General features: G+C 45.0%; 1 protein-coding gene across 1 annotated transcript; it reads left to right on the top strand.

Moving 5' to 3' along the window:
* Positions 1 to 1,572: 1,572 nt before the first annotated feature.
* On the top strand, positions 1,573 to 27,438 carry LOC125888494 (scavenger receptor cysteine-rich type 1 protein M130-like). The gene is made up of 8 exons (XM_049575877.1): positions 1,573 to 1,654; positions 6,208 to 6,318; positions 8,039 to 8,365; positions 8,453 to 8,737; positions 10,799 to 10,848; positions 13,759 to 14,032; positions 26,996 to 27,286; positions 27,434 to 27,438. The coding sequence occupies exons 1-8, from the start codon at positions 1,597 to 1,599 to the stop codon at positions 27,436 to 27,438; spliced, it is 1,401 nt and encodes a 466-aa protein (XP_049431834.1). The 5' UTR covers positions 1,573 to 1,596.
* Positions 27,439 to 27,941: the final 503 nt, after the last annotated feature.

The following is a 27,941-nucleotide window of genomic DNA, read 5'->3' on the forward strand; positions in this document are numbered from 1 at the left end:
GACACTGATTATTAAGTGCAAAGAGAAAAGTGTTGATACAAGATCTGCTGCTGCTCAGATGCAGTTATTTGAGTGCAGTTTGGATTTAACTAGTAAATCCCCGTCTGTCTGTTCTGTGCAAATTCAAGGTACATGTACTTAACTTGAGTCTTTCCTTTTAAAGCCACTGAGTGCTTTTTACTCCATGACATCTTTACAAATTCAGGTTTTTACACATTAAACACACGAGGAGTTTATAATTTTTTTTTTTTGTCATTAACTTCCCAGCAGTGTGTACAAGTCCAGCTGAAACCACAGAGATTACAGTGTGGTATTAGTTCTTTTACTGAAGTGAAGGATCCAAACACTGCCCAACATAAACAGCACAAGACAGATGCGGAGATTCTCCAGGACACGCTCACATAAACAAACTGAAGCTGTGTTGCACACACTTGAGCCTGCAGACGTGAGGCAGCATGGGTCGGGACATCGAAACAGTACACAAGAAAACATATCTTAATTGTTTAGCTTACTTAGATCAGCTTAATCCCAACATGTCCTCCAAACCACAGGACCGCACATGTCGTTTTTTCCTACACTCTAACACACTTTATTTATAAAGCGCTTTTCAGAATAAAGGTATAAGTGCTTTACATGGTTGATCCCAAAACAATGCCGAATTCAAGCAAATAAAATGAGACAATTTTAAGAAAACACAAAGAAACAAAAAATGAAAATAAAATACCGTCACTGAGGCAGATAAGCAACGATTGGCAACTAATTGCCCCACAGATTGTGCTGAGGTACAGCGAATCGTTTACAGTAATACAAAATAAAAGAACACCAAAGCACTGACAACACAAGATGAAAACATTTAAAAGATAATCAAATGACACATATATAATGTGGCTATTTGCTGACTAGCAGGAGCGTGCTGGCAGTTTACGACTGATCGGCTTTCATGAACGTACACACAATCAAATCTGAGTTTTCTGTGACATTCATGAATCCGCTGTCGGTTTTTAGTACCGAGGTTTGTTATGTGCAAATCTTCTCACAGATTTACCAACATTTCATGAATGTCAGTCAAAGTGTTCACTGTGTATGAAATGTGCTGCACAGATCAAATTGAACTGGTTTTTCTCCTTGTGTTGTACAGAGGGACTGTAACTGCATTATGTTGTGCAGCCCTGTGTTGTACAATGAATGACCCTTGACCCTGGCCAACAGCCACAATCACAGCTCCAGTCAATCAGCCTAATCTGTGAGGAAACGAGGTTTACAAGCTCTGGTCGTTATCTGAGCAATCCCAGCTGAGGGTGTGCCCGCTCCTGCTGCAGTCACATCCAGTAAACCTGCACCATACAGTATATATACAAATATATCACAGCACAGCTCAGCCTGTCTCCATGGATCACAGCGAACGCACTGTGAGGTCACACTGAAGTCAGAGAAAATATATGGAGGCTTTTATGGGCTGTGTAACTTTGTTTGTCTCTGATTCACAGCACGGGAGGCCGAACTCAACAGAGCTGACAACCAGGAGTAGAGACAGATGACGGCAGACAGACAGACAGACAGACAGACAGACAGACAGACAGTGATACTGTGGTTGTGATGATGCTGGACATGGATCACAGGTTGATGGCGCTCCTGGTGTTGTTCTGGATCTCAGGTACGACTCATGCTCATGCGTCATTGGATGAGGACTGTACCACTCTACAAAAACAAGTTTTGTTTTGCCTGTGTTGATTGTTTCTGATGATATTTTGTGTTGTGAGGTGTTTTTGTGTCGCTGAGTCAGGCCAGTTTTAACTGTAACACACCTCATGTTGCTTTCAGTTCCTTTCCTGTATAAACAAATACCTGTAAAACTTCCATTAGCAGCCCGGGCTATTGTTTGCTTAAATCACTGGAGTCAACAGGCCTATATCTGGGACAGGCCTTTAATTCCCTTCACACAAAACTGTCACTCAGCAGATATGGGCAACATGACCAAACTGTTTATTTAAACCAGTACAAAATGAGGCTTCAGATAATATATCAGTGATGAATCATTCATTGATCCAGCTCCAACAGACTGCGCATCACAGAGAGAGTGAGTTACTGCATTTGAGGATGACAGCTCTGTTCAAATCATTTTATCGCTGTTATGTATGTTAATGTTTATTGTCTAATTTCTTGACTCAGGTCTCCAGACAGAGGAAACACTCAACCACAACGGTATGTATATAAATAAATATAAATGTAGACATAATTCCTGTGTGTATTCTTCTTAAAATACATCTGGAAATTAAACATTTGGGTCGCTTTCTTTTCCAACAAAATGAATCCATGAATCTCTGTATGGGTGCAGATTTTTTTTCCACTCAAGCGAACAGCAGTTGTATCAAGGTTCAGTCTTGGGGCCTATTTTATTTTCTATTTATATAAACAAAATATGTGATAACCTGTCAAATGCCTCTTACCATTTTTATGCAGATGACACTGTCATCTATTGTTGGTCACCCTCAATTGTGCAGGCTCTTGAGTTTTTACAATCTGCTTTTAATGTTGTTCAATCTCGATTGCAAAATCTTAAATTAGTTTTAAATGCACAAAAAACCAAACTGATGGTGTTTTCTAGATCTGGTGAATTACCAGGGAACATCCCCTCAATCTTAACCTCACGAGGTGTTCCCATTGAACTTGTCTCAAATTACAAGTACTTGGGTTTTCTTATTGATCATGAGCTTTCATTCAAAGTGCATATTGTTAGTTTGGTCACCAAGCTCAGGATTAAAATTGGTTTCTATTATAGAAACAAATCCTGCTTCTCTCTCCGAGCTCGCAAATATCTTGTTTCTGCAACTTTTTTACCTCTGCTTGATTATGGTGATGTTCTGTACATGACAGCTTCAGCTAAATGTCTACAGTCCTTGAACACCGTCTATCACTGTGCGCTGAGATTTGTCACTGGCTGTAGCAGACTCACCCATCACTGTGAACTCTGTGCCAAGTCTGGATGGCCATCTCTGAGTGTCCGCCGGTACATACACTGGTTGACTCTCATTTATAAAGCTCTTCTTGGCCTAGTTCCAACATACTTGTGTACACTTCTGCAAAGAACTAAAAGCCGCTACGCCTTACGCTCTGGTGATATCATTCACCTGATTGTCCCCCATGTCAGGACTGAACAGGGGAAAAGAGCTTTCAGATTTGCTGCCCCATCAGCGCGGAATACCCTCCAGTCTGATTTAAAAATGTCGGAGCTTATTCCATTGGAGAACTTTCGCTCTCTCTTGACTGACAGACATTGCGAGACCTTGGAACAGTGCTTATGTTTTTAAAATTGTTATTGTGACTTCCACTGCTGCACTTTAAATGTCAACCTTTTACCTTAGTTATTGGCTGCTCTATCATATTGTTTATTGCCTGTCTGCTATTTATTGTGACGTGGGCTGCTGACCTCTTGGCCAGGTCCCCCTTGTAAAAGAGATCTCGATCTCAATGGGTCTTTTACCTGGTTAAATAAAGGTTAAATAAAAATAAAAAAAATAAAATTGCAAAAGCAAGCATCTCTTTCATTTTCATCCACAGAGTTTAAATTTAGTTACAGATTTCTAAATTGAAGGATATGGGCAGTCAAGAAAGTGTATAAGATTCTGATCCAACTATGAAAATCTTTTCCAAGGCGTTCCAAAAGATAGATAGATAAATCTGTTTGATCCCAACTGATTAATTTACCTTTGAGTCTGTACGCTACTGGTTTTGAGCAAAGGCTCTGTATGACCCAACATTGCCAGCCTCATCAGTTACAGCTGAAAACATTCATTCATTTTCCATAGCTGCTTATCCTGTTAGGGGTCATGGTCGCTGACATTACGCTCACTACAACAACAGTTCAGCTGAGACATGAACAGACACAGCGACTGAAATAATAGTAACAGTAATAAAACAGGACAAGAATAACCCGATGGCATGTCTAGTGTTTTGGACAGGGAATTACAGTCAGTAGTAAGGTGGGTATGGAGTAACAAGTTGGTTCTTAATATATCAAAAACAAAAAGTATTGTATTTGGATCTAACTTAAAACTTAAACATAAACCACAGTTAAATGTGTCTGTACAGGGAGTGCCTGAGGAGCAGGTAGATGACACAAAACTTCTTGGAGTAATTTTAGATAGCAGATTAAAGTGGTCAAAGCAGACTGAAAAAACAGTGGCAGTTATTAAGAGATGTGCTAAATTTTCAAACATTGTTCTTACTCATTTGGATTACTGTCCAGTAATGTGGTCAAGTGCACCAAATAGAGATTTAGAAAAATTACAGTTAGTTCAGAATAGAGCCGCATGACTCGCTCTGAACTGTAACATTAGAGCTAATATCATCAGAATGCACAGAGCCTTAGGCTGGCCATTGGTGAAGGACAGAATGATTATCTCTCTGCTCTGTTTTATAAGAAATGTTTCAATGTCCAAAATCCCAAATGTCCTGTACCATCAGTTTGCATACAGTAGTAATGGTCATAACTTCAGTACTGGACATGCATTAAGAGGTTGTTTTTAACTTCCAGTCTCAAAAACGAATGCAAGGCAACGCACTGTTATGTACAGAGGAATGAAATTGTGGAGTAGTCTGCCATCCGATATAACACATGTGACAAGTAAAGCAGTTTTTAAAAGCAGTTTGAAGAGATACCTGATGGTACAGAACACCAGCCCTCTTCAGATATAACATGTTTTTACTGCATACTTGACTCTGATAAACACTGAGGAACTTTGGTGGTCCTTTTCATACTGTTTTTTGGTATTATTGTCTCCTCTGAGCTGTATTGAATGTTTTATTGATGACTTGGATATGGTGTAGGAATTTGATGTTATTGACATTGTTATCATTATCAGTAGGTTTATTGCTGTTGATTCATTGTTGCTTGTTTTGATTGTTTTGTAAATGGAGTTTATTGTTTTTTGTTTTTTTTCCTGGTTATTTTCTATCTTTTTGTCTCTGAATTTTAAATAGATCATTGTTTTGTACTTACTTACTTCTGTGGACCCCAGGAAGAATAGTTGCTACCTTTGGTAGTGACTAATGGGGATCCAAATAAATAAATAAATAAATGAATAAACATTGCGCACGTCGTGAACGACGACTGGGGATGATTGGTCACTGACCAACATCTAGTCTGTCGTGTCTGTCGGCCAAGTCACAGCACGATTTTATGACTCTACAATCACGTAATCTGACATAGAGACTGAAAACAGATAGAAATGTCAGCACAGCGCTGCGCTGCATGTGTGGGACACAGAGCTGCTTGATTGTGTCAGGTGAGCGTTCGTTTGCTAGTTTATGTGTGAGGTGGATCATCACTGTTCTTCTTGGTAGTTGTAGTCTGATGTGTGACACTGAGACGGCGCCTGGACGCAGACAACAGATGTGTTTAAAGAATGCAACAAAAACGCAGATGTGTCTCTGTCCCTGCCTCGGCCTCTCTGTCGATGCTCTGTGCAGAAATAAGATTAATGATTTAAATCATTTCCAGCACTAGATTCATTTGAAACGCCAAAAAATCTTTTTAACTCCGCCCACAAAGATTTTTAACTGTTTCAAACCTACCTGATCCTTTTACACTCATGTTACAGTTCAGTGTCCTGAGCTGCAGACCTTTAAACCTCTGCAGCTCCAGTGCTGTGTGCAGAAACATGAACGCACAGCTCTGCTGTTTATTCTATATCATTCTACATGAACATGTTGTGCAGCTGTTTATTTTCAAACAGAGAACAGAATCTCTGTCTTTGCTTTTTATTTTGATCAGTCTGTTTTTGTAAAAGTGCTCCTGACATCTCAAATGTAGCTTTGACCTGCAGCTGAAAACATGGAGCTCATTTTGAAGTGAATACCGAGATATATATCGTGTATCGCCAGTGAGCCTGTAAATACAGCGATATGTATGATATACATTTAAACCAGCCCAGAAGATTTGAGTGCCTTCAGGGATGATGTTCCAGGTATGGTGCAGGTTTTATTGAGGCCTTAGAGCCCACCTTAGGGTGGGACCTGCAGATTACAAGAGGCCATAGTGTTCTTGAATAGGCTTTGAAACACCAGGAGGAGTTGGACCAGAATTCACTTCCAAATTTGGATTTAGTGACTTCAGCTGTACACTGCTGCCCCAGAGCATAACATGAGAAAACATGTCCTTTTTTAATTCCCAATAAAACTACAGATGACTCTATTGTTTCTATTCAGAATCTGTCAGGTTGGTGGGAGGGTCCAGCCGCTGCACTGGAACACTGGAGCTGAAAGGTGAGGATGAGTGGAGACCAGTGTACAGCGAGCAGTGGGCCTTGAAGGACGCAGCTATAATCTGTAAAGCGCTGGACTGTGGATCTGCCATTTCAATACGACATGTAAAGACTTCATTAAACACACACTATGTGTGGAGTGCCAGACCTATATGTACTTGGTCTCCATCTGCTCCGAGGCGCTGTCTAAGCTTCGATACCTCCACTGTCAGTCTGGAGATCACCTGCTCAGGTAAGCTCATCAGTGTCTATCTGTGACAGTAATATTATGTAATGTGACAACAGATGGTAGAAAAATTAACTTTATCTTGATTATGTCATGTCAAATCATTTCAGATTTAGGTGTTCCCTGAAAAAAGGGACCTCTGCCTCTCTCTCTGTGTCACTGTTTGACTGACTCGGCAGCTGCGTCACTGTTTTAAGAGCCCGGTCTCACTCTGAAATCGTCGAAATCCGGTGCTTGGGCAGTGACTTGCGGTGTCAGAAACCTACGAAAAAAGGCGTCCTTTGACGTCAGCATGATACACAGCTGGTTGCCATTATAGTTTAATGGCGCTGGTGGGAAATGTGGCGGGACACGGACAAAGGTTAAGATGGTGAAAGTCCGAGTGGGGTGGGCAGGAGGGGTGGTGGATGGGTCCAACAAACACTGACTGTCAACCGAGGGGGTGGTGCTCACTTCCTGTAAGATTGTAAACCCTGTTCTGTTTTCCTAAACCCAACCATGTTTTTGTTGTTGAAGGAAAAAAATGTCAATTTGTGGTGTTGTACCAATGTAGTGCTTTTATTTTGAAAGAGACTGTAAATGTCAAATTTCCTGTGAAAACAGAAGTGTATCTTGAAAGAAGAGAACTTGACACGACGTCCCAGAACGTCAACAACCAACACACCCAGGGTATGTGACGAGGTCGCAGTGAGGATGAGTTGCTTTGAACAGCAGGTGTGTTACAGAGAAAATAGACGCACTGCAACAGACGAGCAAGTGCAGTTTAAGATGTTTTTACCCATTCTCACTCGCAACCCTCGGCCTCAGAGACTGAAGCACAGAGGCACATTTGTGGCGGCACGCATTTAGAGACAGCGGGCAACAACCCAAGTCTTCAAGCACTGCTGCTTTATCAGTGGACATAAGCATCAGAAACAGACGCAGAGAGGCACCTCTCACAGTGATATGATACACGCCATTTGGCAGCGGTTTGTAATGCCGCCAACTGTAAGTTGTATAGGGGTGGCAGAGGGGTCAATCAAACCCCGGACTTTCACCTTGGAGCCCACTGTTCAGCTCCCGTATGAATTTCAAGCCAGACCATGATGTTTTTTTCAAAACCTAACCACATGCTTTTGCTGCCTAAACTTAAGAAAAATCAACCTACAACTGAAGTGTTTTACATGCGTTCAAGTTTTATTTTGAAAGGACTTGTAACAAGCAGAAGCAGGAGCCTGGTAAGACCATCCTGATGATCCCTCTCTGTATCAGTCTGGACTTGGTGCACCGCAAACACTTTCAGTGGGCGTGAGGACTGACCTTGACAGACAAACTCCTTCAGTCAATCAGCATAACAAAACACGCAAGAACATCTTCCTCAGCACCAACAGTTGATAAATCAAGCTTTTGCAAAATCCAGTCAGAGGAGCTATAAAAAAACGTCTTTCAAGAGGTCAAACTCTTGTTCCTCTTTAATTGTTATCGACTCGTTTTCTGCAAAGACTTCACTATGTGTCTATGTAAATGTAAAAGTATTCTGAGGGAAGTAAAAACTGTCTCTCTCTGTCTCCAGACTCTGTCAGGCTGGTGGATGGGACCGGTCTGTGTTCAGGCAGACTGGAGGTGAAGTCTAACCAGTCTAACCAGTCTAACCAGAGGTGGTCCTCAGTGTGTGAAGCTGACTTTGACCAGCAGGATGCAGAGGTGGTCTGCAGGGAGCTTGGCTGTGGGGCTCCTTCAGTCCTCCAGGGGGCGCTCTATGGAGAAGTGGAGGCTCCAGTGTGGACCAAAGAGTTCCAGTGTGGAGGCCATGAGTCTGCTCTCCTGGACTGTAGAAGCTCAGGCTCAGATAGAAACACCTGCTCACCTGGCAAAGCTGTTGGACTCACCTGCTCAGGTAGAAGAGGAGCTGCAGCTTTGATTTGGTTCATTTCTCTTACACTCACTTTGTTCTTTTACTGACGACTCTCTGGTTTCTGTTCAGAGCCTGTCAGGTTGGTGGGAGGATCCAGTCGCTGTGCAGGAACACTGGAGGTGAAACACCAGAAGGAGTGGAGACCAGTATATGGTGATCACTGGACCCTAAAGGGAGCAATTGCAGTCTGTAGAGAACTGGACTGTGGCTCTGCTGTTTCAGTAAAAGAGAAAGAGACTTCACTCAGACTCTATGTGTGGCGTGTCAGTGAATACTGTGTTAAGTCCGTATATGTTCTGAAGGACTGTGTAAGACCTGGTGTCTCCTCTAACATCCTAGAGATCACCTGCTCAGGTAAGCCCATCACTGATGCTATCTCTGACAGTGATGTTATATAATGTGACAGAAGTGGGCTTGTTTTGTTTATGTCATGTCAAATTATGTCAAATTTTGGGCATTCCCTAAGAAAATGGACTTCTGGTTGCTTCACTGTTTTAACTCATCTGTTGAACCAGTTTGGTGAAAAGTAGGGATGCACGATATGTTTTGCCAATATGCAACATCTCATTTGATCGATAACTGATGTTAGTATATCCACTTTTTCTCACCTTTTTCTTTGCCCACCAGTAGATGGAGACATGACATTGAATGCCTCTCAATGTATGTAATATTCATTCATTGTGCAAAATGGGAAAAAACAAGTTGGCTGATTCTAATCGCTGGAGGATTATTAATGTGCACCTCCTCCTGTACTGCCTTAATATGCACATTCAGCACATCCAATGCATCAAAACATTGTTTTCTAGTTGGAGCCGCGTTTGCCTCGTTTTCAAACTGTATGCTTTGACTAAAATGAACAATGACAGCAATATAGTCCACGATGAGCAGCGCTAAAATCAACCTGCGTAGTTGTCCCTCCATTGTGACATTAGAAAGTGTCACATTTATCTTGCAAGTGTACTCTTCTTCAACGTTTGCTTTACTTCCTGGATTTTTCCCACATGGAAATTCTGACCAATCAAGAGCAGCTTTCTCACACAAGGCATTTGATCTGGTCCTCTTGTAAATGCTGCCGTGAGAACACCAACCAACTCTAGGCAATTATACAACTTTGGAACAACATGAGTCCCTGATTCAGACCAGAGGAGACCACTCTAGGGCTGACAGCAGCCTGAGGTAACTGTAACACTCAAGTAATTCCACTTATGTTTCATTATAGGTATTAATTCCATCATAAAACAACTGTTGGCTTGATTTGGACAAATGAATCAATCAGACCTCAATACTTATTCCCATCCATAGGAAACTACAATCAGTAGATTGAATAACCCTTTAATGGCCGTTAGGGTGTATTATGTGTGGGCTCAGACCCATCTAAACGTACCACAGACCATGAAATGAAGGCTTTTCTCTTTAAACTTCAGGAGTTAGCGGACTTCATTCCTGTCCTCTGGCAGTACAAGTTAATAGAGATGGTGTTCACTGACTGTAGTAAACTGAAAACGGCCCGGAGGCTTTGGATTACACATTTCTAGCAGTTTTATGCAACCAGACACAAGTTTTGATGACAACAACAGCGAAGGTATGATACGATTTGTGGTTGTAAATGTTTGAGGGGAAAGATTTTTACCATTTGATTTTGACGTTTCATGCTTTGAGTCTGTGGTTGTACAGGATGTGTCAGGATTCATCTGTGGTGTCATCTGTGTGGATAGCGAGAATTAAAAGATATTGAGAGTGCTGTAATACAAGCATGCGCCATGTTCAGACAGATAATGCTTTTTGCCTGTACGATGACAGTTTGCTCTTCTTGATGGCAGTTTGGCTTAGGTAGGAACTGGTTACACTACCTTTCTCTCTTCCTTGTTTTCTCTTTCTAGCCTCCTTCACACTGCTTCTTTAAGGCAGAAATTTCACACTGTTATGTTGCCTTGCCGTTCTGTATAAAAGGTACAATCATGAAATGGGGGGCAGAGTTGTCTTGTCTTTAAGCCACCATCGGAGGTAGTAACAGAATGATGTCTCTATAAATGGAACAGCTGTTAGCAGTTAGCGGCAAACTCAAAGACAAAGAACAGCAGCTGCAGATGTCCACAAATAGTGAAATCAATGAGGTCCAGGAGCTCCTTACCCTCCGAGCGGAGGACGAGATCAGCCGCCATATAACAGGGACGCTAAATGATTGTTATTGACATTGTTTATAAAGCGCTGCTGGTGCATATGTTATGTCACACTAGATGATGATGCTGGTGTGTTCCATGTCATGCCTGTCATGCTCTTTTGATTCCGCGCTGCCATCGTGCTGCCGCCGCTGTTTGGTTCTGTGTAAAGATGCAAAGGCAGTGTAAAATAGGGATTTTAGCAGCTCTATCGCCTCATCTCTGTGTAAGAAGGCCTCTTTCTCTCTGTCTCCAGACTCTGTCAGGCTGGTGAATGGGACCAGTCTGTGCTCAGGCAGACTGGAGGTGAAGTCTAACCAGTCTAACCAGTCTAACCAGAGGTGGTCCCCAGTGTGTGAAGCTGACTTTGACCAGCAGGATGCAGAGGTGGTCTGCAGGGAGCTTGGCTGTGGGGCTCCTTCAGTCCTCCAGGGGGCGCTCTATGGAGAAGTGGAGGCTCCAGTGTGGACCAAAGAGTTCCAGTGTGGAGGCCATGAGTCTGCTCTCCTGGACTGTAGAAGCTCAGGCTCAGATAGAAACACCTGCTCACCTGGCAAAGCTGTTGGACTCACCTGCTCAGGTAGAAGAGGAGCTGCAGCTTTGATTTGGTTCATTTCTCTTACACTCACTTTGTTCTTTTACTGACGACTCTCTGGTTTCTGTTCAGAGCCTGTCAGGTTGGTGGGAGGATCCAGTCGCTGTGCAGGATCACTGGAGGTGAAACACCAGAATGAGTGGAGACCAGTGCATGACTTTTTCTTTGTCTACACCTTGAAGAAAGCAGCTGAATTGTGTGGAGCGCTAGACTGTGGCTCTGCTGTCTCTACAAGTCAAAAATATGAGTTCTCATACAGACTCATGTGGATGATAACAACTGAGTTTGCTCAGTCTGTATCTACTCTGAGGGAATCTGTAATATCAGGTTCCACTCGCCGAGTCGTGCGTGTCACCTGCTCAGGTAATGGCATTTACACTGGATGCCTAAGTGCCCTGATATGTCTCTGCTCTTTTCTAATCACATGTAGATCTCTGTCTCTGTCTGCTCGTCTCTGTTTAGACACAACTGACAAATATGTGGAATAAGTAAGAATGAGTTGCATTATTCGTGATTTATAAAAAAAATTAGGTCTTTTATATCATATGTATTTTATATAGCTCATAATAGATTATCAGTGTTTTCTTGCTAGATTCGCTCGTGGCTTGCTTAAAAACAGGGCAGATGCCGAAACTTTTGCTGCAGGTCACAAGCTGGCTACGAGCTCAGTGCTGCGGTGCGTCCAATGTGAACGGTCCAGTTGATTAAAACATGGGCGCCGGAAGGTCAGGCTGTTCCCATAAAAAGTATTGTACCCAAATTTGTGCATATCCCACATGTTTTTAAAGGCTGCGATCACATTACGAAAGCCCGGCTGGGAGTAAATAAGGAAGTGGTCCTGAGCGGTCTTGTAATGAGGCAGGTTGAGAGTGGAGGGGTCATAAAAATGCAGCCTTTCCCCTCCATAAACCTCTGTAACTTTACTTTAACTATGTAACTGTACGTTAAGGATGTAACGTCATTTGTGGGACTCTAATTTATGGGATATCACATGAACTGTTCTTTGAGGATGTGTTGAAAAGGGAGTGGGAAACACTTCACGGAAAAAAAGACGTGTCATGGTGCTTCCACATCCAATATGAATCTGACATGAGTCCCTCAGTAACATCATGTCTGACAGTGATGTTTCCAGTGTGTTCCTGTCTCTGCCACGCCGAGTTGGTGGTTTTTATCGTACTGAATTGTAAAGTTAAGCCCCGAACACACAGAAAGCATTTAGCAGGTTGCAAAACACCAGGCGCATCACACACTAGTAAAAAACATGACAAATGGTGCCAGGCAACCACCCCATCACCTCCTTACCCTAACCTTTCCATGTAATCAGTCTACTGTTTATTTTTATCTTATTTATTCAGTAGTAATCAGTGTGTAGTTCCTGACATGTTGAGGCAGAGGGTACTGTGTGTAGCTCTGGTTGAGGGTGAGAGGCTGTCCAGGAGTTGGTCCAGGAGCTTCCCCTCCATGATAGACTTTTCAAGGCATATTTTAGGATGACTCAGGGGCAGTTTGACAACAAATGAAAAAAAATACATACTAACTACAGGGAGTTCATTGGTCCTGCCGTGTGACTGAACACCACCAGTGTCTCCCCCACTGTTTACCAACTGGGAACTTGTGGGCCCGCCTCTTTAATCATCTGATTAGACAATGGGAAGGAAAGCAGAGATGACGTGAGATGCTTTTCTGCTCTGGCAAAAACACCAAGTGCTTAGAGCACTAAAATGCGAGGCACGTAGCAACCCAAAAACAGTGAGCAAAAAGCTTCATTGTTATTAACTATAGTCCCTTTTACACTGCCAGATTTTCGGTGAATGTTGGGCCGTTTTGCCGGCAAGCTGTGAGCGTTTAGACACAAAAAGCTGGATTGGCGAGTTGATCCGAGGTGCCCAATTTTCCGCCTCATAGGGTAGACATATTGGTGGAACCTTTTAGTTTAAACAGACCGAGGCGGCCTTCTGCAATGGGAGGAGCTGTTGATGACGCCACACGAGCGAGCCACTGGTGGTGGATAAACAGGAAACAGCTGATAGCAGGAATTAGCGAGCAGCTAGTAGCAAGAGGGAAACACAAACCTGACAGACACTGTAAAGATGAGCAACTGGGGAGACAAGGAATTGCGCGCCCTCCTTGTCCTCGCAAACGAAGAGGCCATTAACCGTCAGATGACGGGGACGGTGAAGAACGGGCCGACTTATGAGAGAATCGCCGAAGGACTGACCAGCCGCGGCTTCCCTCCCACGTCACTGTTTACGTCACACGCTGAGCTACACATTTTGTTACTTGCTCACGCCCCCCATTGCCCCGAAAAAGGCACATTCTGTATAAACAAAAGTAGGTAGGCGGCATTTTGTTTTTATACTGCCAATGCTGAAAAAACACTGATTGGGCTTTCCTGCAAATTTGCACAACTCCTGTCTAAAAAGGGCTAGAGACAAAAAGACGCCCCAGCTGCTAAAATGCTTTCTTTGTGATCGCAACCTGATCCAGGGCAATGACTTCAGTCTCTCAAACTCAAATTAGCATCATTGACATAAATGTTAGTCTTGATAATCTCTCTCTGTCTGTGTCCAGACTCTGTCAGGCTGGTGAATGGGACCAGTCTGTGTTCAGGCAGACTGGAGGTGAAGTCTAACCAGTCTAACCAGTCTAACCAGAGGTGGTCCTCAGTGTGTGAAGCTGACTTTGACCAGCAGGATGCAGAGGTGGTCTGCAGGGAGCTTGGCTGTGGGGCTCCTTCAGTCCTCCAGGGGGCGCTCTATGGAGAAGTGGAGGCTCCAGTGTGGACCAAAGAGTTCCAGTGTGGAGGCCATGAGTCTGCTCTCCTGGACTGTAGAAGCTCAGGCTCAGATAGAAACACCTGCTCACCTGGCAAAGCTGTTGGACTCACCTGCTCAGGTAGAAGAGGAGCTGCAGCTTTGATTTGGTTCATTTCTCTTACACTCACTTTGTTCTTTTACTGACGACTCTCTGGTTTCTGTTCAGAGCCTGTCAGGTTGGTGGGAGGATCCAGTCGCTGTGCAGGAACACTGGAGGTAACATGTGAGGATAAGTGGAGACCGGTGGACGGTGATGACTGGAGCCTGAAGGAAGCAGCAGTAGTTTGTAGACGGCTGAACTGCGGCTCTGCTGTTTCAACAGCATCAAGAATAGAGTCCACAAGAAGACCTGCATGTAGAATAACGACTGCATGTGTTCACTCTGGATCTACTCTTAATGACTGTGCAGGACCATATTCCTCTTACAAAGTCGTGGAGGTCACCTGTTCAGGTAAGTCCATCAGTGACAGTCAGTGGTTTTCATTGGACTGAACTGTAAAGTTATTGAGGTCAGTGACATCCTAAAAGGTGAAAAAGTGGTCTTGTTCCTGGAAGACTGGTGCGTCTCTCTTGAACTGAAGGCCATCAGTATTAATGTTACAGTTCCATTATGTGTCCCAGTCAGTGCTTCTCAAAGTCAAGGATGCCTCCTTAGTAGGACGGGTCCTTCCAAGTTGGGTCCCACAGAGACTTGGCATGACTCCCTCACAGCATTCGGTGAACACACATTGGAACAGGCTAATGAGTGCCTAGGTGTGCATCACTGAAGAGGCCCTGCCTTCAACTCCAGCAAATCATGCAATATGCCTGCTGAGGATACACACATGCATCCTTGAAAAATCTCTGAAGGAAGGACTCAGTCCTCTGTAGAAAAAGTCGAAGGATCCTTGTCATTGGAACAGTCCTTCGGCGGGATTAGCTGTCGTAGCCACTTTGAAATTCAGCCATATAAGGATTCGTCGTTGACTTTCAGAGGTCTTTCTCCATTCCTTATGTTTCCTGCGCTCCCGTCTGTCTCTCTTGCCCTTTTCAAATGGAGATTCTGCAATACTGCTGTAAAAAAGATCCGCCATTAACCCAGCTTTGCTTCCATTTGCCACTTCTCTGGAAGCAAAAGAAGCATGATGTGTGACACGATCTCTAGTGTGATGGCTCCCCCATTTTTCACAGGCATTGATTTGGCTTTGTTACTTCCCCACTGCCGGCTTCATGGTGGAGTAAAGCACCTCCTTCCACATTCCTACATTTTACACAGAACAGCGAGGTGGGATTACAGTGTGTCATTCCTGCCTTGAATAGGGTGTATAAAAGGTGCTTTAGTCTGTGTCAGTGACTACCTTCACATGCAGAAAATAGTCAGTTTTATGTCCTTGTTCCCAAAAAGAGAATATTCCTACTAAGCTGTTTATATCTTTCATGAAAATGAGTATTCCACTAACATCAAATCTACATGCAGCCCAGCATGTCTTGATTAATGTGCCCTGACATGACATTTATGAAGTCAAAATATGGAAAAGTGGAAGAACTGTTGCTGTTGCCAGAATTTTTTCAAAGTTTGCCACCGGTGTCAGGCTTGTTGGACTGTACGAACGCAGTCTCCTTCTTTCAGTCCTTCAACCACCTTCTTGAAGTGGTCAGTGTTGAGAAACTTGTGCATGTTCAAATACTTCCTGATAATCCAAGTCTTTGATAATGTTTAAAAGTAGGTGTGTTTCTCCTTATAGACAAGAAATGTAGGCTTTTCCTTTGGGCATGCATCTCTACCCCGTCTGCAAACTAGTGCAGGGTGGTATACCAGGTTACCAATTTCCCGTACGATATGATTTTTTTGTGCAAATCTTAAACAACTCTCCAACACTCTGCAAAGGTGAGTAGTTAAGTAAGCAGAAGATGAACTGATCTCCAAAAGGCATTAAGTTAAAAATGTAACGTGCTTTTCAACATTGTAAGCAAGATCTGTGTATTATTTTTGTCTTGTACAATTTTAGAATGAATAAAAGGAAACGAGCACCATGCAAAAGTTTGGCCACCCCAAGACATTTGAGCTCTCCTCACCTCCCTCAGCTTACACACCTGCCGTCCATCAGCTCATCATCTCCTCAGTATAAAAGCCCTGTCTCCTCACTCATCGTTAGATTTCAGCTACTGTGGTCATCTCTGATTCTCAGGCCTCTTTTTAGTACTTTTCCTGAGAAGCTTGACGCTCCCTTGTATTGTGTTCTGCCACTCTCTCAGATCACTGCATTCCCATCTGACTGCCAGTCTCGTCTGTCTGCCCACCTAACTAGCCCATTTACCTAACTTCCTCCCCCACTTGGCTTCACTCCGGCCCAGTCGTGCTCTGGTGTTCCCCAAACCTCTGGACATCCTTCCCCCATCTCCTTCGCCCAACCTCTGCAATAGATCCTATTTTCTTAAACCTTAATTTCTGATCGTAACACATTATCAAATAATTGTGTTTCATACAACATAACAAAGACCTCATCACAAGGAACAGCCATAATGATTTCTCTCTCTGTCTCCAGACTCTGTCAGGTTGGTGGATGGGACTGGTCTGTGTTCAGGCAGACTGGAGGTGAAGTCTAACCAGTCTAACCAGTCTAACCAGAGGTGGTCCTCAGTGTGTGAAGCTGACTTTGACCAGCAGGATGCAGAGGTGGTCTGCAGGGAGCTTGGCTGTGGGCCTCCTTCAGTCCTCCAGGGGGCGCTCTATGGAGAAGTGGAGGCTCCAGTGTGGACCAAAGAGTTCCAGTGTGGAGGCCATGAGTCTGCTCTCCTGGACTGTAGAAGCTCAGGCTCAGATAGAAACACCTGCTCACCTGGCAAAGCTGTTGGACTCACCTGCTCAGGTAGAAGAGGAGCTGCAGCTTTGATTTGGTTCATTTCTCTTACACTCACTTTGTTCTTTTACTGATGACTCTCTGGTTTCTGTTCAGAGCCTGTCAGGTTGGTGGGAGGATCCAGTCGCTGTGCAGGAACACTGGAGGTGAAACAGGGAGAGTGGAGACCAGTGGATGGTGATGACTGGAGCCTGAAGGAAGCAGCAGTAGTTTGTCGAGACCTGGACTGTGGCTCTCCAATTTCTATAGAACAGAGAAAGGAGTCCACGAGAAGACCTGCATGGTCGATGACATCTCAATGTGTTCACTCTGGATCTGCTCTGAGGGAGTGTGTAACATCATATTCCTCTTTCAATTTCTTGGAGGTCACCTGCTCAGGTAAGTCCATCAGTGACATCATCAGTAATGTTTTCAGTGTGTTCCTTCCTCTGTAAATTAACTGAACTGTAAAGTTTCCAGAACAACAACATAAGTGACAGAAGTGGTCTTGTTTCTGGAAACTAAGTGCATCAATACCACCTTAAAGTGGAGATGAAATACTGAAAAATGTGACTGTAGTTCGTTTGATTTTTACTTTAAGGGCTTTCACACTGCCACACAGTATTTTGCCACCTTGTTATGTCAGCAAGAGCAAGGCGGCAAAGGCTGAGCATGAGACAGCTGGGGTATGAAGTGGTTACCACCCACATGCAAGCACACAGATTTTGCTCTGCTGGGCTGAGTTCACCGAGTTGAACTTGTGGTTGCTGCCTAGCTATAGCCGATCAAATAGAGGGCATGTCTGAATCTAAAAGAAGACAAAATGGAGGAGCTGATAATGTTAGTGTCTGACAACCCAGGATTACAGTGCTAGCAACCTATAAGGACAGCCAGAAGGAAAACTGGGCCTAGGGTAACATTTCTACCAAACTTAAGATGACTGGTAAATTGCCCAAATATGTAGAAAGCCTTGGTAGTCTCAGTGATTTCTGATGTCTTGTTACAGTATGCAGCTGCAAGCTAGCATGCAATTCTGCCAGTGTTCACCAGAGCACCTGCCCGGCAGCACAGCCGGGACACCATGGCAACAGCGTCATAGCTTATCGACTGTGGAGGCATTTTGAAAATGCTTTGCTTTTTGGGGAAAACCCCCTGCGGGTCGGCAGTTGTCAGGGTGGTTACTGTGTGGCGGTGTGAAAGCAGCTTTAGGCAAGATAGGATTTTCACTCAGGCTGTCAAGCAATTAAAACGATTTATCTAATTAGTTACATGCTCTGTGATTAATTAATCTAAATTAATTGTATGCATCAACTTTTGCTGTGAAAGTATTTAAAAAATTTCAGTTCAAATGAATGTTGTCAGATGTGTCGTAGCAAAGCGGCTGGATGTTGGACACAGTTGTCCCCCTGTCCTCGACCACTCAAACTGGTCTGCAGTCCATTCTGTGAGGGAGTCAGTGAGTCGGTCACAGGTAGACTGACTCAGTCTGAACACCTGGTCCAGTGTGGCTTGACAAGGCTGGCTGCTAGCGTTAGCATCAGAGGCTGTGGGAGCTCTGACCTCTGGGTTCGCTGCTAAATGCTTTGTGTTGAGGTGATATTTCAGACTGAAGTTCTCTGATGATATGAAAATTCCCTCATGCAGAGCCTGCAGAGAGCAGTGCTCCTATCAACAGCTCCATCTGGGTGTTTGTTAAATGTAAATGTTCCATTCACGGGGCCGAGCAGCTTCGTCTCATCTGCCTCCATCATGTGACAAAGACACTGTGGCACCACGGAACATGATTAATCAGCATTAATTTTTTTGAAGTGTTAGTTTTTTCTGTGATTAATTAATTAAAATTAACGCATTATTATGACAGCCCTAATTGTTATTACATATACAGAACATATGTGAGTGAACTGACAGGTGGTCCAGGTGAGTTTCTGTGCAGGTATATGTGATGCTGGAGACAGATGTCTCAGAGTGAACTGTGAGCTCTCTCTCTGTCTCCAGACTCTGTCAGGCTGGTGAATGGGACCGGTCTGTGTTCAGGCAGACTGGAGGTGAAGTCTAACCAGTCTAACCAGAGGTGGTCCTCAGTGTGTGAAGCTGACTTTGACCAGCAGGATGCAGAGGTGGTCTGCAGGGAGCTTGGCTGTGGGGCTCCTTCAGTCCTCCAGGGGGCGCTCTATGGAGAAGTGGAGGCTCCAGTGTGGACCAAAGAGTTCCAGTGTGGAGGCCATGAGTCTGCTCTCCTGGACTGTAGAAGCTCAGGCTCAGATAGAAACACCTGCTCACCTGGCAAAGCTGTTGGACTCACCTGCTCAGGTAGAAGAGGAGCTGCAGCTTTGATTTGGTTCATTTCTCTTACACTCACTTTGTTCTTTTACTGACGACTCTCTGGTTTCTGTTTAGAGCATCTCAGGTTGGTGGGAGGATCCAGTCGCTGTGCAGGAACACTGGAGGTGAAACACCAGAAAGAGTGGCGACCAGTGGATGGTTTTGATTGGAGCCTGAGGGAAGCAGCAGTAGTTTGTGAAGAACTGGACTGTGGCTCTGCTGTTTCTGTACAAAAAGAGGAGTCCTTCTACAGACTTGTGTTGGCGATAACTGCTGAATGTGTTCACTCTGGATCTGTTCTAAGGGACTGTGTAACATCACGTCCCTCTTCCACTGTCCTAGAGGTCACCTGCTCAGGTAAGTCCATCAGTGATATCATCAGTAATGTAGCAGTGATGTTTCCAGTGTGTTCCTTCCTCTGTCATTGGACTGAACTGTTATCCAGGACAATGAATTGGTAATGAAGCAGTCTTGTTCCTGGAAGCTCAGTGCCTCAACATCACCTTGAGCGTGTTGCATGTTATGGGGTTCCACTGTAGCTGGTGTGCGCCTCCTTAAAAAAACGTAACCACACCTCAGAGCAATGGTGGCCATGGAGATACCACATGGAGACAACAAGAACTGTGACTGGTCAGCTTTGGGCTGCTTGTGTTTTTTCCTACATGTTTCTGATGATAGTGGGGATCTTAGAGAGCCAAAACAACATGGTCAAGTTGAAGAAAGTGATTTTCTTATTTTCAGAGACTGCAAATGACAAAGACTCTGGTCATAATGTAAATACAGCAGAATAGTCTAATATTTAGAAATGTGGACTGAAATGGTCCTGCAGTGAATGTGTCACAGTGGGACTAACACACCCAGATCATGTGACTCCTGCATGTATACAGTCAGTCAGACCCAAACTGGCCGAGGCGCTCTGAGCATGCTCCACAGTTTCCGCCCTGGGCTTTGACCCGGAAGTCCAATAGCATTAAATGTGTAAGAGAAGAAGAAGCCGGTAACAACATGGAGAAATCTACATCCAGAGCCGTGACTTTTTGGACGGACCAAATGTACAGAGCTGTAAAGTTGTCCACCATGGTAGCAGTTAGCTGCTAGCTAACCATAGCTAACTTGTTTGTCCATTGTTTGGTCTGTGACGTAATAGGTCAACAGGAAAAAGGTCCAATACTAACAAGCTGAAAGGGGGCATATCTCCACCTATCGTAGAGGAGTCGCACATACAGGGACAAGGACAGTAGTCCAATTAAATGTCCTAGTCAAGCTATAAACGTGGCTCAACTTAACTGTGCATGGAAACGTATTGAGTGAAAGTCTCTGAACCACAGGAAACTACAGGTAAGCAGACTAGAACACTCACACTGTAGCGTCACAGTTGGATGGTAACGTCAAGTAGCCACAGGCAAACAGGAACCGAGGACGGTCTTGTTGTCAGGGACAGAAGGCTGGTACATTTACTGGAAATCAGATAAGACAGGTAGGTCAGAGGCAGGCAGGGTCGGCAATGGGAAATCATTCCTGGAAAAGTTCTGGAGAGTCTTGCATGAGTGGCGAAGAACAATCTAGAAAAGACTGTCTGTGAGGTTGGGGAGTATGTACCGGCTGTGAGTTGTGAGGAACAGGTGAACTGAGTTGCCTTGATGAGGTGGGCATGACTGATGCTGACGCATGGGAAACCAGGGTCAATGGAAAATTACTGACTGGGGGCTGGGTGACTGGGCAGGCAGAAGTGAGCAGGTGACTAGAGATGCTGAACTGTTACAAAGGGTACTAAACCAGTATGTATTCTCTCGTATATATTAATAGCATTAATTATTTTTTTTTAAGAATTAAAAGCTCATTTCTCTTTGCAAGGGTGTACTGCATTATAATGCTATAATAACATTACATCAGTGGCATGAAATGTTCTTAAAATGGCAAGTATAGTGCAACTATTTCTGGGACAATACATTGTCCAACAAAGAAGTAGTTATCATGACAGACCTAATGAGGCAAAAATAAGGACTTTGGTAAATGCCATTTCAAACAGCTGTGCTACCAGTTTACTCTCAATGACACCAGTTCCATTAGAGACAAAGAGAACTGGGAGAACTACGTGGTTTGGTGGTCAATTATGGGAGTGAATTAAAAGGCAGTCCAGATGGTTATTTCTGTGCTTGTGTTTCCTAGATACATTCTGAGGCTAACATGAAGCCGACTGCTGCTCTCGACTAATCTCTCTGTCTGTCTCCAGACTCTGTCAGGCTGGTGAATGGGACCAGTCTGTGTTCAGGCAGACTGGAGGTGAAGTCTAACCAGTCTAACCAGTCTAACCAGAGGTGGTCCTCAGTGTGTGAAGCTGACTTTGACCAGCAGGATGCAGAGGTGGTCTGCAGGGAGCTTGGCTGTGGGGCTCCTTCAGTCCTCCAGGGGGCGCTCTATGGAGAAGTGGAGGCTCCAATGTGGACCAAAGAGTTCCAGTGTGGAGGCCATGAGTCTGCTCTCCTGGACTGTAGAAGCTCAGGCTCAGATAGAAACACCTGCTCACCTGGCAAAGCTGTTGGACTCACCTGCTCAGGTAGAAGAGGAGCTGCAGCTTTGATTTGGTTCATTTCTCTTACACTCACTTTGTTCTTTTACTGACGACTCTCTGGTTTCTGTTCAGAGCCTGTCAGGTTGGTGGGAGGATCCAGTCGCTGTGCAGGAACACTGGAGGTGAAACAGGGAGAGTGGAGACCAGTGCATGGCTTTGGCTGGAGCCCAAAGGATGCAGCTGTATATTGTAGAGAGCTGGACTGTGGCTCTGCTGTTTCAGCAGAATGGAGAAAGGAGTCCAATGAGTCTTTAGAGAGACCTGTTTGGATGATGTCTCAGCATGCCCCCTTTGGATATGCTCTGAAGGACTACGTAACACCAAGTTCCTCTTCCAACATCTTGGTGATCACCTGCTCAGGTAAGTCACTTAGCAATATCATCTGTGACAGTAATGTGTCTTATGTGTTGCTCCCTCTGTCACAGTGACAGTTAGTAGTTGTTACTGGACTGAACTGTAAAGTTATTCAGGGCAAGGACATCCTAATGAAGTGGTCTTGTTTAGGACTGGGCGATACATCGAGGTCGTCGACGTCATCAACTACATAAATACGTTGACGCAAATTATTTGCCTCGACACGTTGGTTCAAACAAAAAAATGCTGGCGTGCAGCAGCAGTGCTGTGCTATTGTGCTATGGCCTATCCAAGTACTGGAATTTGTTATTTACGAGACAACACCTGAACGCAACACAGGCTCCGCTCCATTCAAATACATATTTGGAGGTTGTTACATTGATATATGAACTGTTGAACCTGCATTTTACAAAGTGCTTTTAATTTGTAAACTTCCCTGCATTTGTGTGTGGGAGTTTTGAGACTCTCCTGACGTGACTCGATTCACAAATGCATTTTTTCTAAGACGGGATTGTCTGCAGCCAATCAAATGTCTCACTCCTTTACAGCCAGTCACATGAGTGCCTCCCCACGAGGAGTATTATATGACGTCATTAAAGTGCGCACAGGTGGGAGTAAGGTGAAGCTGCGGAGGCTGCAGTTTGCCGGTCCTCTCCGCTCCACTGTCAACCACACGAGCATCCGTAATGGGATACACAAATTTGCCTAAATGTTGATTAAATATGTACAGTAAATGAAATCAGCCATAGACTATGAAATCTGAGTTACTTTATCCAAGCACTGGAGTTCCTGGTTCAAAAGATAAAAGGTTTAAAAGCTTAGATTCTTGATTTGACATAAGAAAAACTGGGAGAAAGTGACTCCTGAAAATGATGCGACAGGATAAATCTGGCCCTTGAAACGATAAAAAAATCATGGGGGATCTATGAGTCGTGTTGATTGATAAGTCTGACATTCTCTCTGCGAGACGTCAGAAACACTTCTAAAAGAGTTTTCTTTGTGGATTGGTGTGACCTTTTTATCTCTGTCTGTCTCCAGACTCTGTCAGGCTGGTGAATGGGACCAGTCTGTGTTCAGGCAGACTGGAGGTGAAGTCTAACCAGTCTAACCAGTCTAACCAGAGGTGGTCCTCAGTGTGTGAAGCTGACTTTGACCAGCAGGATGCAGAGGTGGTCTGCAGGGAGCTTGGCTGTGGGGCTCCTTCAGTCCTCCAGGGGGCGCTCTATGGAGAAGTGGAGGCTCCAATGTGGACCAAAGAGTTCCAGTGTGGAGGCCATGAGTCTGCTCTCCTGGACTGTAGAAGCTCAGGCTCAGATAGAAACACCTGCTCACCTGGCAAAGCTGTTGGACTCACCTGCTCAGGTAGAAGAGGAGCTGCAGCTTTGATTTGGTTCATTTCTCTTACACTCACTTTGTTCTTTTACTGACGACTCTCTGGTTTCTGCTCAGAGCCTGTCAGGTTGGTGGGAGGATCCAGTCGCTGTGCAGGAACACTGGAGGTGAAACACCAGAATGTGTGGAGACCATTATATGACTTTTACATGAGCCTGAGGGAAGCAGCACAAATTTGTAAAGAGCTGGACTGTGGCTCTGCTGTTTCAACAGACGTGAGAAGAGAGTCCCGAGGCAGAACTGTGTGGAAGACCCAGTATAACTGTATTGATTCTGGATCTGCTCTGAGGGACTGTGTACTGCAAGGTTATGGTTTCTCCAGCCGGGAGATCACCTGCTCAGGTAAGAGTATCAGTGATATCATCTCTGACAGTAATCAAGGGTGTAAATATTAGTTACATTATTGCTAAAGTGAAATTACATATTATTGTATAACAACGTATCTTCATCCATCCACATCCACGTTCCCAGACCAGATGAGATACATAATCTCTTCAGTGTGTTCTGGGTCCGCCCCAGGGCCTCCTACCACGCGAATGTACAGGGAACGCCTCCAATGGAAGATGCTTTGGATGCATCCTGAACCGCCTGAACTGGCTCCTTTTGAAACAAAGGAGCAGCGGCTGCACTCTGATCTCCGTCTGGATGTCTGAGCTCCTCCCCCTATCTTTAAGGCTGAGCCGAGACACCCTACGGAGGAAACTCATTTTGGCCACTTGTATCCGCAATCTTGTTCTTTCGCACAGGACCCAAAGCATGACCAAAGGTGAGGGTTGGGACATAGATGGACCAGTAAATGGAACCCACCCACACCACTGCACAAGCTGCCACAAGCCGCAGATCCATCTCACGCTCCATTTTACCTTCACTCGTGATCAAGACCCTGCGATACTTTAACTCCTTCACTTGGGGCAGTAACTCTCTTCCAACCCAGAGGGGCAATCCACTGTTTTCCGGCAGAGAACCATGGCCGCAGACTTGGAGGTGCTTCAGCTCACTTCAGTGTTTATTTACAGTATATAGCCCAATATCACGAATCACAATTTACCTCAGAGGGCTTTACAAACTGTTCAACAAATGACACACTCTGTCCGTCCAGCCTTGCACCCCAAGAAAAATCTTTAACAGGTAGAAAATTACAGAAATGTCAGGAAGCACAGCTGATGAGGGCTCCCTCTTCCAGGACAGACAGACATGCAAAAGATGTTGTGTGGTCAGACTTGACCGACATTATGTTATTACAGTACTTCAAGGCAAGGTTCAAGGCAAGCCTGAGCCAGCCCTAACTATAATCTTTATCAAAGAGGAAAGTTTTAAGCCAGCTCTTTGAAAGGGTACTTTGCTGATTTTCAAGTAGCTTTGTATAGGAACAGTGTGGAGCACCTGGAGGAAACCCACGCTGACACGGGGAGAATATGTCAGAGCACCTGGAGGAAAACCACGCTGACACGGGGAGAACATGTCAGAGCACCTGGAGGAAACCCACGCTGACACGGGGAGAATATGTCAGAGCACCTGGAGGAAAACCACGCTGACACGGGGAGAACATGTCAGAGCACCTGGAGGAAACCCACGCTGACACGGGGAGAACATGTCAGAGCACCTGGAGGAACACCACGCTGACACAGGGAGAACATGTCAGAGCACCTGGAGGAAACCCACGCTGACACGGGGAGAACATGTCAGAGCACCTGGAGGAAACCCACGCTGACACGGGGAGAATATGTCAGAGCACCTGGAGGAAAACCACGCTGACACGGGGAGAACATGTCAGAGCACCTGGAGGAAACCCACGCTGACACGGGGAGAATATGTCAGAGCACCTGGAGGAAAACCACGCTGACACGGGGAGAACATGTCAGAGCACCTGGAGGAAAACCACGCTGACACGGGGAGAACATGTCAGAGCATCTGGAGGAAACCCACGCTGACACAGGGAGAACATGTCAGAGCACCTGGAGGAAAACCACGCTGACACAGGGAGAACATGTCAGAGCACCTGGAGGAAACCCACACTGACATGGGGAGAACATGTCAGAGCACCTGGAGGAAACCCACGCTGACACAGGGAGAACATGTCAGAGCACCTGGAGGAAACCCACGCTGACACAGGGAGAACATGTCAGAGCACCTGGAGGAAACCCACGCTGACACGGGGAGAACATGTGAGAGCACCTGGAGGAAACCCACGCTGACACGGGGAGAACATGTGAGAGCACCTGGAGGAAACCCACGCTGACACAGGAAGAACATGTCAGAGCACCTGGAGGAAACCCACGCTGACACAGGGAGAACATGTGGGAGCACCTGGAGGAAACCCATGCTGACACAGGGAGAACATGTCAGAGCACCTGGAGGAAACCCACGCTGACACGGGGAGAATATGTCGGAGCATCTGGAGGAACACCACGCTGACACAGGGAGAACATGTCAGAGCACCTGGAGGAAACCCACGCTGACACGGGGAGAACATGCAAACTGCACACAGAAAGGCTCCCCCACCCCAAGATTTGAAACCCCCCACCCCGCAGTTTAAACCCTCTTGCTGTTAGGCGACAATGATCACCACTGTGCCACCATGCCGCCAGGATTTTAAATTCAATTCTGTATTTTACGTGAAGCCAGTGCAGAGAAGCTAAAACCAGTCAGTACACGTGCTGCAGCATTCTGGATTCAGCTGGAGAGTCTGTAGAGACTCATTGGAGCAACCTGATAATAATAAATTTCAATAATCCAGCCTAGAAGTAACAAATGCTTGAAGTAGTTTTCCTGCACTTTTTTGAGACTGGATGTGCCAGATTTTTGCAATCTAACGCAGTTGAAAAAAGCAGTCCTTGAGGTCTGTTCTTGAAGTTAGAGGACAAAACGTGATCAGAGATTATATCAAGATTCCCTACAGTGGTGCTTGAGGCCAGAAACTCTGTGAAACTTTGTGAATAACTTGGAGGAATCGTTTATAACATGTACAAACTGAGAACAGGCTGATGAATACAGCGCCAAACAGCTTAGTGTGGTTCCTTTGATGCCAGTTAAATTTTCCAGTCTCTGCAATAGGATGTGTTGGTCAGTGGTGTCAAGTGTAACACTAAGACCTAATAAGACAATTGTAGAGATCAGCCCTGTAATTTTCACCATAATCACAACATAACAATCTGCACAATCTTTCTCTCTGTCTCTCCAGACTCTGTCAGGCTGGTGAATGGGACCGGTCTGTGTTCAGGCAGACTGGAGGTGAAGTCTAACCAGTCTAACCAGAGGTGGTCCTCAGTGTGTGAAGCTGACTTTGACCAGCAGGATGCAGAGGTGGTCTGCAGGGAGCTTGGCTGTGGGGCTCCTTCAGTCCTCCAGGGGGCGCTCTATGGAGAAGTGGAGGCTCCAGTGTGGACCAAAGAGTTCCAGTGTGGAGGCCATGAGTCTGCTCTCCTGGACTGTAGAAGCTCAGGCTCAGATAGAAACACCTGCTCACCTGGCAAAGCTGTTGGACTCACCTGCTCAGGTAGAAGAGGAGCTGCAGCTTTGATTTGGTTCATTTCTCTTACACTCACTTTGTTCTTTTACTGACGACTCTCTGGTTTCTGTTCAGAGCCTGTCAGGTTGGTGGGAGGATCCAGTCGCTGTGCAGGAACACTGGAGGTGAAACACCAGAATGAGTGGAGACCAGTATATGATACGTATAAGGAGTGGACCCTGAAGGAAGCAGCTGTATTCTGCAGAGAACTGAACTGTGGCTCAGCTGTTTCTATGGGATGGAGAAATGAGTCCTCAGACAGACCTGTATGGATGATGAACTCTGGATGTGTTGGCTCTGGATATGCTCTGAGGGACTGTGTAATACCACAGTTCAGTTTCTATTTTGGGGTGCTCACCTGCTCAGGTAAGTCCATCAGTGATATAATCTCTGACAGTACTGTTTCCAGTGTAGTCCTTCCTCTCTCAGTGGTTTCCATTGGACTGAACTGTGAATTTATCCAGGACAGTGACATCCTGAAGGTCTCAGGTGACATGTCATTTTTTTACGCAGTGTGAACAGCACAAATCACATGAAACCTGATTATTTTATATCTAATTTGGGCCACTTTTCCACGTGGTCTTTAGTTGGATACAGATCAGATTTTTTTGCAGTGCGACCCCAGTCCGAACAGTCATCAGAATTCACGCAACTTTTACAAAACTGACAGGTCACGTGAACTGAGTGTCTTACCCAAGCTGTAACCTCCAGAGCTAAAGAATTAAGCCAGCACATACCAAAAACTGCAGCAGCTAGTAAAATCAAAAACAGCCACAGTAAGAAGGTGAAGAAGAGCTGCAGACAACAGGCTCTTCCTGCACCTCTGCAAACAGCTCACCTCCAACATCAGCCCACTGCTTTAAAACTTCACTCAACTCATCACTCAAGAAAAACTCGTCATCAGTTAAGGACAGACCTTCAAGCAGGTAGCCCTGTTGTAATGGAGACACAAGTCCCTGCCGCACTGGACTGATGTGTCGAGTTAAATCAAACCAAACCAAGCCAGCACGCGAGTGAGGAA

This window comes from Epinephelus fuscoguttatus, linkage group LG5, assembly GCF_011397635.1.
Source record: "Epinephelus fuscoguttatus linkage group LG5, E.fuscoguttatus.final_Chr_v1".
Classification (NCBI taxonomy): domain Eukaryota; kingdom Metazoa; phylum Chordata; class Actinopteri; order Perciformes; family Serranidae; genus Epinephelus; species Epinephelus fuscoguttatus.